Source organism: Echiichthys vipera (genome assembly GCF_963691815.1).
Source record: "Echiichthys vipera genome assembly, chromosome: 1".
NCBI classification, from domain to species: domain Eukaryota; kingdom Metazoa; phylum Chordata; class Actinopteri; order Perciformes; family Trachinidae; genus Echiichthys; species Echiichthys vipera.
This window is the reverse complement of record NC_139826.1, coordinates 42,152,165-42,167,164: the sequence shown is the minus strand read 5'-3', so window position 1 is coordinate 42,167,164 and position 15,000 is coordinate 42,152,165. Positions and strand designations below refer to the sequence as shown.

At 41.0% G+C, this 15,000-nt stretch overlaps 1 protein-coding gene across 1 annotated transcript in view; it reads right to left on the bottom strand.

Annotated features, from left to right (window-relative positions):
- Positions 1-1,029: 1,029 nt before the first annotated feature.
- Positions 1,030-15,000, bottom strand: part of LOC310946836 (EMILIN-1-A-like) — a 32,518-nt gene continuing 18,547 nt past the window's right edge. The window contains exons 11-15 of the mRNA XM_083913401.1: positions 10,234-10,425; positions 9,909-10,142; positions 6,208-6,225; positions 4,661-4,795; positions 1,030-4,187 (exon numbers count right to left, since the gene is read on the bottom strand). Of these exons, the coding sequence (XP_083769527.1) occupies positions 3,865-4,187; positions 4,661-4,795; positions 6,208-6,225; positions 9,909-10,142; positions 10,234-10,425 (902 nt within the window). The 3' untranslated portion in view covers positions 1,030-3,864. The remainder of the gene's footprint in view (positions 4,188-4,660; positions 4,796-6,207; positions 6,226-9,908; positions 10,143-10,233; positions 10,426-15,000) is intronic.

Genomic DNA, 15,000 nt, shown 5'->3' with positions numbered 1-15,000 from the left:
GTCAGGACTGAACCTGGGACAGTTCTGCTCTGTGTCCCCAGAGTCAGGACTAAACCTGGGACAGGTCTGCTCCGTGTCCCCAGAGTCAGGACTAAACCTGGGACAGGTCTGCTCTGTGTCCCCAGAGTCAGAACTAAACATGGGACAGGTCTGCTCTGTGTCCCCAGAGTCAGGACTAAACCTGGGACAGGTCTGCTCCGTGTCCCCAGAGTCAGGACTAAACCTGGGACAGGTCTGCTCTGTGTCCCCAGAGTCAGAACTAAACATGGGACAGGTCTGCTCTGTGTCCCCAGAGTCAGGACTAAACATGGGACAGGTCTGCTCTGTGTCCCCAGAGTCAGGACTAAACCTGGGACAGGTCCGCTCTGTGTCCCCAGAGTCAGGACTAAACCTGGGACAGGTCTGCTCCGTGTCCCCAGAGTCAGGACTAAACCTGGGACAGGTCTGCTCTGTGTCCCCAGAGTCAGGACTAAACCTGGGACAGGTCTGCTCCGTGTCCCCAGAGTCAGGACTAAACCTGGGACAGGTCTGCCCTGTGTCCCCAGAGTCAGGACTAAACCTGGGACAGGTCTGCTCTGTGTCCCCAGAGTCAGGACTAAACCTGGGACAGGTCTGCTCCGTGTCCCCAGAGTCAGGACTAAACCTGGGACAGGTCTGCTCTGTGTCCCCAGAGTCAGGACTAAACCTGGGACAGGTCTGCTCCGTGTCCCCAGAGTCAGGACTAAACCTGGGACAGGTCTGCTCTGTGTCCCCAGAGTCAGAACTAAACCTGGGACAGGTCTGCTCTGTGTCCCCAGAGTCAGGACTAAACATGGGACAGGTCTGCTCTGTGTCCCCAGAGTCAGGACTAAACATGGGACAGGTCTGCTCTGTGTCCCCAGAGTCAGGACTAAACCTGGGACAGGTCTGCTCTGTGTCCCCAGAGTCAGGACTAAACCTGGGACAGGTCTGCTCCGTGTCCCCAGAGTCAGGACTAAACCTGGGACAGGTCTGCTCTGTGTCCCCAGAGTCAGGACTAAACCTGGGACAGGTCTGCTCTGTGTCCCCAGAGTCAGGACTAAACCTGGGACAGGTCTGCTCCGTGTCCCCAGAGAAATGAAGAATGATCCATAAACAGCTCGTTGTTGGTTTCACTCGTGTTTAATGACTGAAAACATTCATCGATACAAAAGTGTGAAGTGTAAAAAGATCTTTCGAGTTATAAAAGTCTCTGTGAAGAGACGACAGCTGTGGACGAGTTGAGCCGTCGTCCAACAATAAAAACAAGGAGTTAAAATAACAATTATTTATATCAAGCAGTTGTCTTAATAAAGAGTAAACCTCTCGGCTGCGCGTGCTTAACATTAAACAGTGGATCTGAAGATCCTGTCTTTACATCGTGTCCGTAAACGCGTGTCCACGCGGACTTTAGTGCTCTGTGTTGATAAAACATCGATATCTTAAATAACATTTGACCTGTGATGCAGTTTACTGCCGTTCCACCGCGGCACTTCAACGAGACAGTCTTCAGCTGTGAGTCCATCAAAGTCACCTGTCGCCATGACAACAAGTGACCTGCCGTGGTGGTGCTTGTGACGTCCGTTTGTCCGCTCAACGCCTCCCTCCAAATTCCGGGTCTCCACATGGACCAGTCCACCGCTGCAGACGTCCCAAAAACAGGACACAGAGGTGGTCCTCACAGGGTCAGGGACATCCGTCCTCACAGGGGTCAGGGACATCCGTCCTCACAGGGTCAGGGGTCATCCGTCCTCACAGGGTCAGGGGACGTCAGTCCTCACAGGGTCAGGAACATCCGTCCTCACAGGGTCAGGAACATCCGTCCTCACAGGGTCAGGGACGTCCGTCCTCACAGGGTCAGGGACGTCCGTCCTCACAGGGTCAGGGGACATCCGTCCTCACAGGGTCAGGGGACATCCGTCCTCACAGGGGTCAGGGACATCCGTCCTCACAGGGTCAGGGGACATCCGTCCTCAAAGGGTCAGGGGACATCCGTCCTCACAGGGTCAGGGGACATCCGTCCTCACAGGGTCAGGGGACGTCCGTCCTCACAGGGGTCAGGGACATCCGTCCTCACAGGGTCAGGGACGTCAGTCCTCACAGGGTCAGGGGACGTCAGTCCTCACAGGGTCAGGGGACGTCAGTCCTCACAGGGGTCAGGGACATCCGTCCTCACAGGGTCAGGGACATCCGTCCTCACAGGGTCAGGGACGTCAGTCCTCACAGGGTCAGGGGACGTCAGTCCTCACAGGGTCAGGGGACGTCCGTCCTCACAGGGTCAGGGGACATCCGTCCTCAAAGGGTCAGGGGACGTCAGTCCTCACAGGGTCAGGGGTCCTGTGTCCACATAGGGTCCGGGGATGTTAGTCCTCACAGGGTCAGGGGTTGTCAGTCCTAACACGGTCAGGGGACGTCCGTCCTCAAAGGGTCAGGGGCATCCGTCCTCACAGGGGTCGTTAGTCCTCACATGGTCAGGGGATGTTAGTCCTCACAGGGTCAGGGGTCATCCGTCCTCACAGGGTCAGGGTATGTTAGTCCTCACAGGGTCAGGGGTCGTTAGTCCTCACAGGGTCAGGGGATGTTAGTCCTCACAGGGTCAGGGGATGTTAGTCCTCACAGGGTCAGGGGTCATCCATCCTCTCAGGGTCAGGGGTCATCCGTCCTCACAGGGTCAGGGGTCGTTAGTCCTCACAGGGTCAGGGGTCATCCGTCCTCACAGGGTCAGGGGGCATTAGTCCTCACAGGGTCAGGGGTCATCCATCCTCTCAGGGTCAGGGGTCATCCGTCCTCACAGGGTCAGGGGGCATTAGTCCTCACAGGGTCAGGGGTCATCCGTCCTCACAGGGTCAGGGGTCGTTAGTCCTCACAGGGTCAGGGGTCATCCGTCCTCACAGGGTCAGGGGTCATCCGTCCTCACAGGGTCAGGGGGCATTAGTCCTCACAGGGTCAGGGGATGTTAGTCCTCACAGGGTTAGGGGTCATCCATCCTCTCAGGGTCAGGGGTCATCCATCCTCTCAGGGTCAGGGGTCATCCGTCCTCACAGGGTCAGGGGTCGTTAGTCCTCACAGGTTCAGGGGTCATCCGTCCTCACAGGGTCAGGGGTCATCCATCCTCACAGGGTCAGGGGACATCCATCCTCTCAGGGTCAGGGGTCATCCGTCCTCCCAGGGTCAGGGGTCATCCATCCTCACAGGGTCAGGGGACATCAGTCCTCACAGGGTAAGGAGTCATCCGTCCTCACAGGGTCAGGGGTCATCCGTCCTCACAGGGTCAGGGGATGTTAGTCCTCACAGGGTCAGGGGTCATCCATCCTCACAGGGTCAGGGGTCATCAGTCCTCACAGGGTAAGGAGTCATCCGTCCTCACAGGGTCAGGAGACATCGGTCATCACAAGATAAGGGGACCTCAGTCCTCAAAGGGTCTGGGGTCTTTAGTCCTCACAGGGTCAGGGGTCATCCATCCTCACAGGGTCAGAGGACGTCAGTCCTCACAGGGTCAGGGGTCTTTAGTGCTCACAGGATCAGGGGTCATCCATCCTCACACAGTCAGGGGTTGTCCGACCTCACATGATGGATTAAAGCAGTCACAAGGTAAGTCCGCCTCTGCTGTTGTCCACATGTGAAGGGACATAAATACTCTTTAGAATAAGAACACAAAACCAGTCCAACATTTAGATGTGAAGAACATGTGATGTGTTTGAATATGGAGACACAGGGTGTCCTGGACTGAACGTTCATTTGAAACGTCTCATGTGTTACGGATCTCTCTTGAATGAGGAAGTGACATCGTATTTAAAGATGCAGCCTCCTGTTGGTTCCTTGTGAATCTTAAACGTGTTGTCCAGGTATCCTGGCCTCACTGAGCCGTTACATGTCTTCATACAGCAGCACGCCATTGAAGAGGGTGAGGGGCTCAACAGAGTGGGCCAGTTTGCCCATCACCAGGTCGATGCAGACCGTGTCCCGAGTCTGCAGAGGCAAGATGATGTTGAAGACGGCCAGAGATCCCGGGGTGGTTTTAGCCTCGGCCACAGGGTTGTTCTCCAGGCCTTCGGGCTGGTAGCCTCCAGAGTCCACCCGGGCCATGCCGTAGTTGGACTTGGACAGAACCGCCTCGATCTTCTCGTTCTTATGACCCATTAGGACCGCGCTGAAGAAGTAACGTCCGTCTACAGGGGCAGTAAAAATACCTGAAAGACAGATTCAGTTTGTGATCAACACCAGGAAACATCTCCGGACTTCAAAGATCGAACGAAACATTTGGGTTGAGATGTAAAACATGGCTCCCTCCCTAACAGCAGGCGCTGGACTTCTCAAATATGGATCATTACTATGACTTAAGTACGTAACACTGTTACTTCTGTCCTTGTTTCCTTCAGCGTGTGTGTCAATCCTAGTTTATGATGATCTGGACTTGAAAACTACAGAACTGCCTCATTTGATCTGATCCCAGATCGTTTTCCTTCGATCACGACAGAAAACAACCTCAAAATCACCGTTTCTGACGTTCGCTGACGATATGAGGAAGTTCCTGTCCTCGGGTGGAGGACCTCTGAGACGCAGCGTCATGTTTACCTGTCCTCGGGTGGAGGACCTCTGAGACGCAGCGTCATGTTTACCTGTACTCGGGTGGAGGACCTCTGAGACGCAGCGTCATGTTTACCTGTCCTCGGGTCGTAGAAGTCGCCTTCATTGACAAAGATCTTGTCAAAGACGATGGTTCCAGCTCTTTCCATGGGAACAGTGAGAGCAGCAGAGAAGGACAGTCTGGGAACATGAGCGTCGACTCCAGGCAGACCTAAGACACACACAGGGAACCGTGGACATGATCAAACACAGGGAACCGTAGACATGATCAAACACAGGGAACCGTAGACATGATCAAACACAGGGAACCGTAGACATGATCAAACACAGGGAACCGTGGACATGATCAAACACAGGGAACCGTAGACATGATACAACACAGGGAACCGTAGACATGATCAAACACAGGGAACCGTAGACATGATCAAACACAGGGAACCGTGGACATGATCAAACACAGGGAACCGTGGACATGATACAACACAGGGAACCGTAGACATGATCAAACACAGGGAACCGTAGACATGATCAAACACAGGGAACCGTGGACATGATCAAACACAGGGAACCATAGACATGATCAAACACAGGGAACCATAGACATGATCAAACACAGGGAACCATAGACATGATCAAACACAGGGAACCATAGACATGATCAAACACAGGGAACCGTAGACATGATCAAACACAGGGAACCATAGACATGATCAAACACAGGGAACCATAGACATGATCAAACACAGGGAACCATAGACATGATCAAACACAGGGAACCGTGGACATGATCAAACACAGGGAACCATAGACATGATCAAACACAGGGAACCATAGACATGATCAAACACAGGGAACCGTAGTCATGATCAAACACAGGGAACCATAGACATGATCAAACACAGTGAACCATAGACATGATCAAACACAGGGAACCGTGGACATGATCAAACACAGGGAACCGTGGACATGATCAAACACAGGGAACCATAGACATGATCAAACACAGGGAACCATAGACATGATCAAACACAGGGAACCATAGACATGATCAAACACAGGGAACCGTAGACATGATCAAACACAGGGAACCATAGACATGATCAAACACAGGGAACCATAGACATGATCAAACACAGGGAACCATAGACATGATCAAACACAGGGAACCGTGGACATGATCAAACACAGGGAACCATAGACATGATCAAACACAGGGAACCATAGACATGATCAAACACAGGGAACCATAGACATGATCAAACACAGGGAACCGTGGACATGATCAAACACAGGGAACCATAGACATGATCAAACACAGGGAACCGTAGACATGATCAAACACAGGGAACCGTAGACATGATCAAACACACACAGGGAACCGTAGACATGATCAAACACAGGGAACCGTCGACATGATCAAACACAGGGAACCGTAGACATGATCAAACACAGGGAACCGTAGACATGATCAAACACAGGGAACCGTGGACATGATCAAACACAGGGAACCATAGACATGATCAAACACAGGGAACCGAGGACATGATCAAACACAGGGAACCATAGACATGATCAAACACAGGGAACCATAGATCGTGACAGATTTGAAATCAAAGTCCGTACCTGATTCACCTTTAGGACCTGCAGAGAAATAAATAACAATATAAATATAAGAACATCTGTAACATCAGAATATATAAATATAATCTATAATATCAGAATATATAAATATAATCTGTAACATCAGAATATATAAATATAATCTATAACATCAGAATATATAAATATAATCTATAATATCAGAATATATAAATATAATCTATAACATCAGAATATATAAATATAATCTATAACATCAGAATATATAAATATAATCTATAACATCAGAATATATAAATATAATCTGTAATATCAGAATATATAAATATAATCTATAATATCAGAATATATAAATATAATCTATAATATCAGAATATATAAATATAATCTATAACATCAGAATATATAAATATAATCTATAATATCAGAATATATAAATATAATCTATAATATCAGAATATATAAATATAATCTATAACATCAGAATATATAAATATAATCTGTAACATCAGAATATATAAATATAATCTATAACATCAGAATATATAAATATAATCTGTAACATCAGAATATATAAATATAATCTATAACATCAGAATATATAAATATAATCTGTAATATCAGAATATATAAATATAATCTATAATATCAGAATATATAAATATAATCTATAATATCAGAATATATAAATATAATCTATAACATCAGAATATATAAATATAATCTGTAATATCAGATTATATAAATATAATCTATAATATCAGAATATATAAATATAATCTATAACATCAGAATATATAAATATAATCTATAACATCAGAATATATAAATATAATCTATAATATCAGAATATATAAATATAATCTGTAACATCAGAATATATAAATATAATCTATAATATCAGAATATATAAATATAATCTATAATATCAGAATATATAAATATAATCTATAATATCAGAATATATAAATATAATCTATAATATCAGAATATATAAATATAATCTGTAACATCAGAATATATAAATATAATCTATAATATCAGAATATATAAATATAATCTGTAATATCAGAATATATAAATATAATCTATAACATCAGAATATATAAATATAATCTGTAACATCAGAATATATAAATATAATCTGTAACATCAGAATATATAAATATAATCTATAACATCAGAATATATAAATATAATCTATAATATCAGAATATATAAATATAATCTATAATATCAGAATATATAAATATAATCTGTAATATCAGAATATATAAATATAATCTATAACATCAGAATATATAAATATAATCTATAACATCAGAATATATAAATATAATCTGTAATATCAGAATATATAAATATAATCTATAATATCAGAATATATAAATATAATCTATAACATCAGAATATATAAATATAATCTATAATATCAGAATATATAAATATAATCTATAACATCAGAATATATAAATATAATCTATAATATCAGAATATATAAATATAATCTATAATATCAGAATATATAAATATAATCTGTAATATCAGAATATATAAATATAATCTATAATATCAGAATATATAAATATAATCTGTAATATCAGAATATATAAATATAATCTATAATATCAGAATATATAAATATAATCTGTAATATCAGAATATATAAATATAATCTATAATATCAGAATATATAAATATAATCTATAACATCAGAATATATAAATATAATCTATAACATCAGAATATATAAATATAATCTGTAACATCAGAATATATAAATATAATCTATAACATCAGAATATATAAATATAATCTGTAACATCAGAATATATAAATATAATCTATAACATCAGAATATATAAATATAATCTGTAACATCAGAATATATAAATATAATCTATAACATCAGAATATATAAATATAATCTGTAACATCAGAATATATAAATATAATCTATAATATCAGAATATATAAATATAATCTATAACATCAGAATATATAAATATAATCTATAACATCAGAATATATAAATATAATCTGTAACATCAGAATATATAAATATAATCTATAATATCAGAATATATAAATATAATCTATAACATCAGAATATATAAATATAATCTGTAACATCAGAATATATAAATATAATCTATAACATCAGAATATATAAATATAATCTATAACATCAGAATATATAAATATAATCTATAATATCAGAATATATAAATATAATCTATAACATCAGAATATATAAATATAATCTATAATATCAGAATATATAAATATAATCTATAATATCAGAATATACAAATATAATCTGTAACATCAGAATATATAAATATAATCTATAATATCAGAATATATAAATATAATCTATAACATCAGAATATATAAATATAATCTGTAATATCAGAATATATAAATATAATCTATAACATCAGAATATATAAATATAATCTATAACATCAGAATATATAAATATAATCTATAATATCAGAATATACAAATATAATCTGTAACATCAGAATATATAAATATAATCTGTAATATCAGAATATATAAATATAATCTATAACATCAGAATATATAAATATAATCTATAACATCAGAATATATAAATATAATCTGTAACATCAGAATATATAAATATAATCTGTAACATCAGAATATATAAATATAATCTATAATATCAGAATATATAAATATAATCTATAATATCAGAATATACAAATATAATCTGTAACATCAGAATATATAAATATAATCTGTAATATCAGAATATATAAATATAATCTATAATATCAGAATATATAAATATAATCTGTAATATCAGAATATATAAATATAATCTGTAATATCAGAATATATAAATATAATCTGTAATATCAGAATATATAAATATAATCTATAACATCAGAATATATAAATATAATCTATAATATCAGAATATATAAATATAATCTGTAATATCAGAATATATAAATATAATCTATAACATCAGAATATATAAATATAATCTATAATATCAGAATATATAAATATAATCTGTAATATCAGAATATATAAATATAATCTGTAATATCAGAATATATAAATATAATCTGTAATATCAGAATATATAAATATAATCTATAACATCAGAATATATAAATATAATCTATAACATCAGAATATATAAATATAATCTATAATATCAGAATATATAAATATAATCTGTAATATCAGAATATATAAATATAATCTGTAATATCAGAATATATAAATATAATCTATAATATCAGAATATATAAATATAATCTGTAATATCAGAATATATAAATATAATCTGTAATATCAGAATATATAAATATAATCTGTAATATCAGAATATATAAATATAATCTATAACATCAGAATATATAAATATAATCTATAATATCAGAATATATAAATATAATCTATAACATCAGAATATATAAATATAATCTATAATATCAGAATATACAAATATAATCTGTAACATCAGAATATATAAATATAATCTATAATATCAGAATATATAAATATAATCTATAACATCAGAATATATAAATATAATCTGTAATATCAGAATATATAAATATAATCTATAACATCAGAATATATAAATATAATCTATAACATCAGAATATATAAATATAATCTATAATATCAGAATATATAAATATAATCTGTAATATCAGAATATATAAATATAAGAACACCTGGTCGTCCAAGAGGACCAAGAGGTCCTCTGAGACCCGGCAGCCCATTAAAGCCTCTCTCTCCAGCGGGTCCAGGGGGTCCAGAGGGTCCAGAGGGTCCAGAGGGTCCAGCGAGTCCAGGGGGTCCAGCGGGTCCAGGGGGTCCAGCGGGTCCAGAGAGTCCAGGGGGTCCAGCGGGTCCAGGGAGTCCCGCTGGTCCAGGGGGTCCAGCGGGTCCAGGGGGTCCGGGCAGACCTGAGTCAGAATGTGAACCCACATTAAGGACTAAACAGTTGCTGCACTCACATAAACCTGGTTTAATCCGGACACACACTCGTCTGCTCACCGCTCAGCTCACGCCCCCGGGAACTGTGCAGGTCTTTGAGGACCTGGTTCAGGGTCCAGTTCAGGGTCTTCATCCTGCTCAAGACGGCGTCCTGGTTCTTCTCAAAGACCTCCATGACTCCTCCGTGATGGACCACCGACTGATTCAACCCAGAGACACAAGTCCACAAACTGGACACGTGCTGGTTCAGTCCTGGACACAAGAGACAGACAATGAGACACAAGAGACACAAGAGACACAAGAGACAGACAATGAGACACAAGAGACACAAGAGACACAAGAGACACAAGAGACACAAGAGACACGAGACACACAAGAGACACAAGAGACACAAGAGACACAAGAGACACGAGACACACAAGAGACACGAGAGACACAAGAGACAGACAATGAGACACGAGAGACACAAGAGACACAAGAGACACACAAGAGACACGAGACACAAGAGACAGACAATGAGACACAAGAGACACAAGAGACAGACAATGAGACACAAGAGACACAAGAGACAGACAATGAGACACAAGAGACAGACAATGAGACACAAGAGACACAAGAGACAGACAATGAGACACATGAGACAGACAATGAGACACAAGAGACACAAGAGACACAAGAGACACCACAAGAGACAGACAATGAGACACAAGAGACACAAGAGACAGACAATGAGACACAAGAGACACAAGAGTCACAAGAGACACAAGAGACACAAGAGACACAAGAGACAGACAATGAGACACAAGAGACACAAGAGACAGACAATGAGACACAAGAGACAGACAATGAGACACAAGAGACACAAGAGACACCACAAGAGACACAAGAGACACAAGAGACAGACAATGAGACACAAGAGACAGACGATGAGACACAAGAGACACAAGAGACAGATAATGAGACACAAGAGACACAAGAGACAGACAATGAGACACAAGAGACACAAGAGACACAAGAGACACCACAAGAGACACAAGAGACACAAGAGACAGACAATGAGACACAAGAGACACAAGAGACACCACAAGAGACAGACAATGAGACACAAGAGACACCACAAGAGACACAAGAGACACAAGAGACAGACAATGAGACACAAGAGACACAAGAGACACAAGAGACAGACAATGAGACACAAGAGACAGACAATGAGACACAAGAGACACAAGAGACAGACAATGAGACACAAGAGACAGACAATGAGACACAAGAGACACAAGAGACACAAGAGACAGACAATGAGACACAAGAGACAGACAATGAGACACAAGAGACACAAGAGACACACAAGAGACACGAGACACACAAGAGACACACAAGAGACACAAGAGACACAAGAGACACGAGACACACAAGAGACAGACAATGAGACACAAGAGACACAAGAGACACAAGAGACAGACAATGAGACACAAGAGACACAAGAGACAGACAATGAGACACAAGAGACACAAGAGACAGACAATGAGACACAAGAGACACAAGAGACAGACAATGAGACACAAGAGACACAAGAGACAGACAATGAGACACAAGAGACACAAGAGACAGACAATGAGACACAAGAGACACAAGAGACACAAGAGACAGACAATGAGACACAAGAGACACAAGAGACACAAGAGACAGACAATGAGACACAAGAGACACAAGAGACACAAGAGACACAAGAGACACAAGAGACAAGAGACACAAGAGACACGAGAGACACAAGAGACACGAGACACACAAGAGACACGAGACACACAAGAGACACAAGAGACACCACAAGAGACACAAGAGACACAAGAGACACAAGAGACAGACAATGAGTAACAAGAGACACAAGAGACACAAGAGACACAAGAGACAGACAATGAGACACAAGAGACACAAGAGACACAAGAGACACACAAGAGACACAAGAGACAGACAAGAGACACAAGAGACACAAGAGACACGAGACACACAAGAGACACAAGAGACAGACAATGAGACACAAGAGACACAAGAGACACAAGAGACACAAGAGACAGACAATGAGACACAAGAGACACAAGAGACAGACAATGAGACACAAGAGACAGACAATGAGACACAAGAGACACAAGAGACAGACAATGAGACACAAGAGACACAAGAGACACACAAGAGACAGACAATGAGACACAAGAGACACAAGAGACACACAAGAGACAGACAATGAGACACAAGAGACAGACAATGAGACACAAGAGACACAAGAGACACAAGACACACAAGAGACAGACAATGAGACGCAAGAGACACAAGAGACACAAGAGACACAAGAGACACGAGACACAAGTCCACAAACTGGACACGTGCTGGTTCAGTCCTGGACACAAGAGACAGACAATGAGACACAAGAGACACAAGAGACACAAGAGACACAAGACACACAAGAGACAGACAATGAGACACAAGAGACAGACAATGAGACACAAGAGACACAAGAGACACAAGAGACACAAGAGACACGAGACACACAAGAGACAGACAATGAGACACAAGAGACAGACGATGAGACACAAGAGACACGAGAGACAGACAATGAGACACATGAGACACAAGAGACAGACAATGAGACACAGGAGACAGACAATGAGACACAAGAGACAGACAATGAGACACAAGAGACACAAGAGACAGACAATGAGACACAAGAGACAGACAATGAGACACAAGAGACACAAGAGACAGACAATGAGACACAAGAGACACAAGAGACACAAGAGACACAAGAGACACAAGAGACAGACAATGAGACACAAGAGACAGACGATGAGACACAAGAGACAGACGATGAGACACAAGAGACACAAGAGACACAAGAGACACAAGAGACACAAGAGACAGACAATGAGACACAAGAGACACAAGAGACAGACAATGAGACACAAGAGACAGACGATGAGACACAAGAGACACAAGAGACAGACAATGAGACACAAGAGACACAAGAGACACAAGAGACAGACAATGAGACACAAGAGACAGACGATGAGACACAAGAGACACAAGAGACAGACAATGAGACACAAGAGACAGACGATGAGACACAAGAGACACAAGAGACAGACAATGAGACACATGAGACAGACAATGAGACACAAGAGACACAAGAGACAGACAATGAGACACAAGAGACACAAGAGACAGACAATGAGACACAAGAGACAGACAATGAGACACAAGAGACACAAGAGTCACAAGAGACACAAGAAACACAAGAGACACAAGAGACAGACAATGAGACACAAGAGACACAAGAGACAGACAATGAGACACAAGAGACACAAGAGACAGACAATGAGACACAAGAGACAGACGATGAGACACAAGAGACACAAGAGACAGACAATGAGACACAAGAGACACAAGAGACAGACAATGAGACACAAGAGACACAAGAGACACAAGAGACACCACAAGAGACACAAGAGACACAAGAGACAGACAATGAGACACAAGAGACAGACGATGAGACACAAGAGACACAAGAGACAGATAATGAGACACAAGAGACACAAGAGACAGACAATGAGACACAAGAGACACAAGAGACACAAGAGACACCACAAGAGACACAAGAGACACAAGAGACAGACAATGAGACACAAGAGACACAAGAGACACAAAAGACACCACAAGAGACAGACAATGAGACACAAGAGACACAAGAGACACCACAAGAGACAGACAATGAGACACAAGAGACACAAGAGACACAAGAGACAGACAATGAGACACAAGAGACACAAGAGACACCACAAGAGACAGACAATGAGACACAAGAGACACAAGAGACACAAGAGACACCACAAGAGACAGACAATGAGACACAAGAGACACAAGAGACACAAGAGACACCACAAGAGACAGACAATGAGACACAAGAGACACCACAAGAGACACAAGAGACACAAGAGACAGACAATGAGACACAAGAGACACAAGAGACAGACAATGAGACACAAGAGACACAAGAGACACAAGAGACAGACAATGAGACACAAGAGACACAAGAGACACAAGAGACACCACAAGAGACAGACAATGAGACACAAGAGACACAAGAGACAGACAATGAGACACAAGAGACACAAGAGACACAAGAGACAGACAATGAGACACAAGAGACACAAGAGACAGACAATGAGACACAAGAGACACAAGAGACACAAGAGACACAAGAGACGGACAATGAGACACAAGAGACACAAGAGACACCACAAGAGACACAAGAGACAAAAGAGACAGACAATGAGACACAAGAGACACAAGAGACAGACAATGAGACACAAGAGACACAAGAGACACAAGAGACAGACAATGAGACACAAGAGACACAAGAGACACAAGAGACACCACAAGAGACAGACAATGAGACACAAGAGACACAAGAGACACAAGAGACACCACAAGAGACAGACAATGAGACACAAGAGACACAAGAGACAGACAATGAGACACAAGAGACACAAGAGACAGACAATGAGACACAAGAGACAGACAATGAGACACAAGAGACAGACAATGAGACACAAGAGACAGACAATGAGACACAAGAGACACAAGAGACAGACAATGAGACACAAGAGACAGACAATGAGACACAAGCGACACAAGAGTCAGACAATGAGACACAAGAGACACAAGAGACACAAGAGACACCACAAGAGACAGACAATGAGACACAAGAGACACAAGAGACACAAGAGACACCACAAGAGACAGACAATGAGACACAAGAGACACAAGAGACAG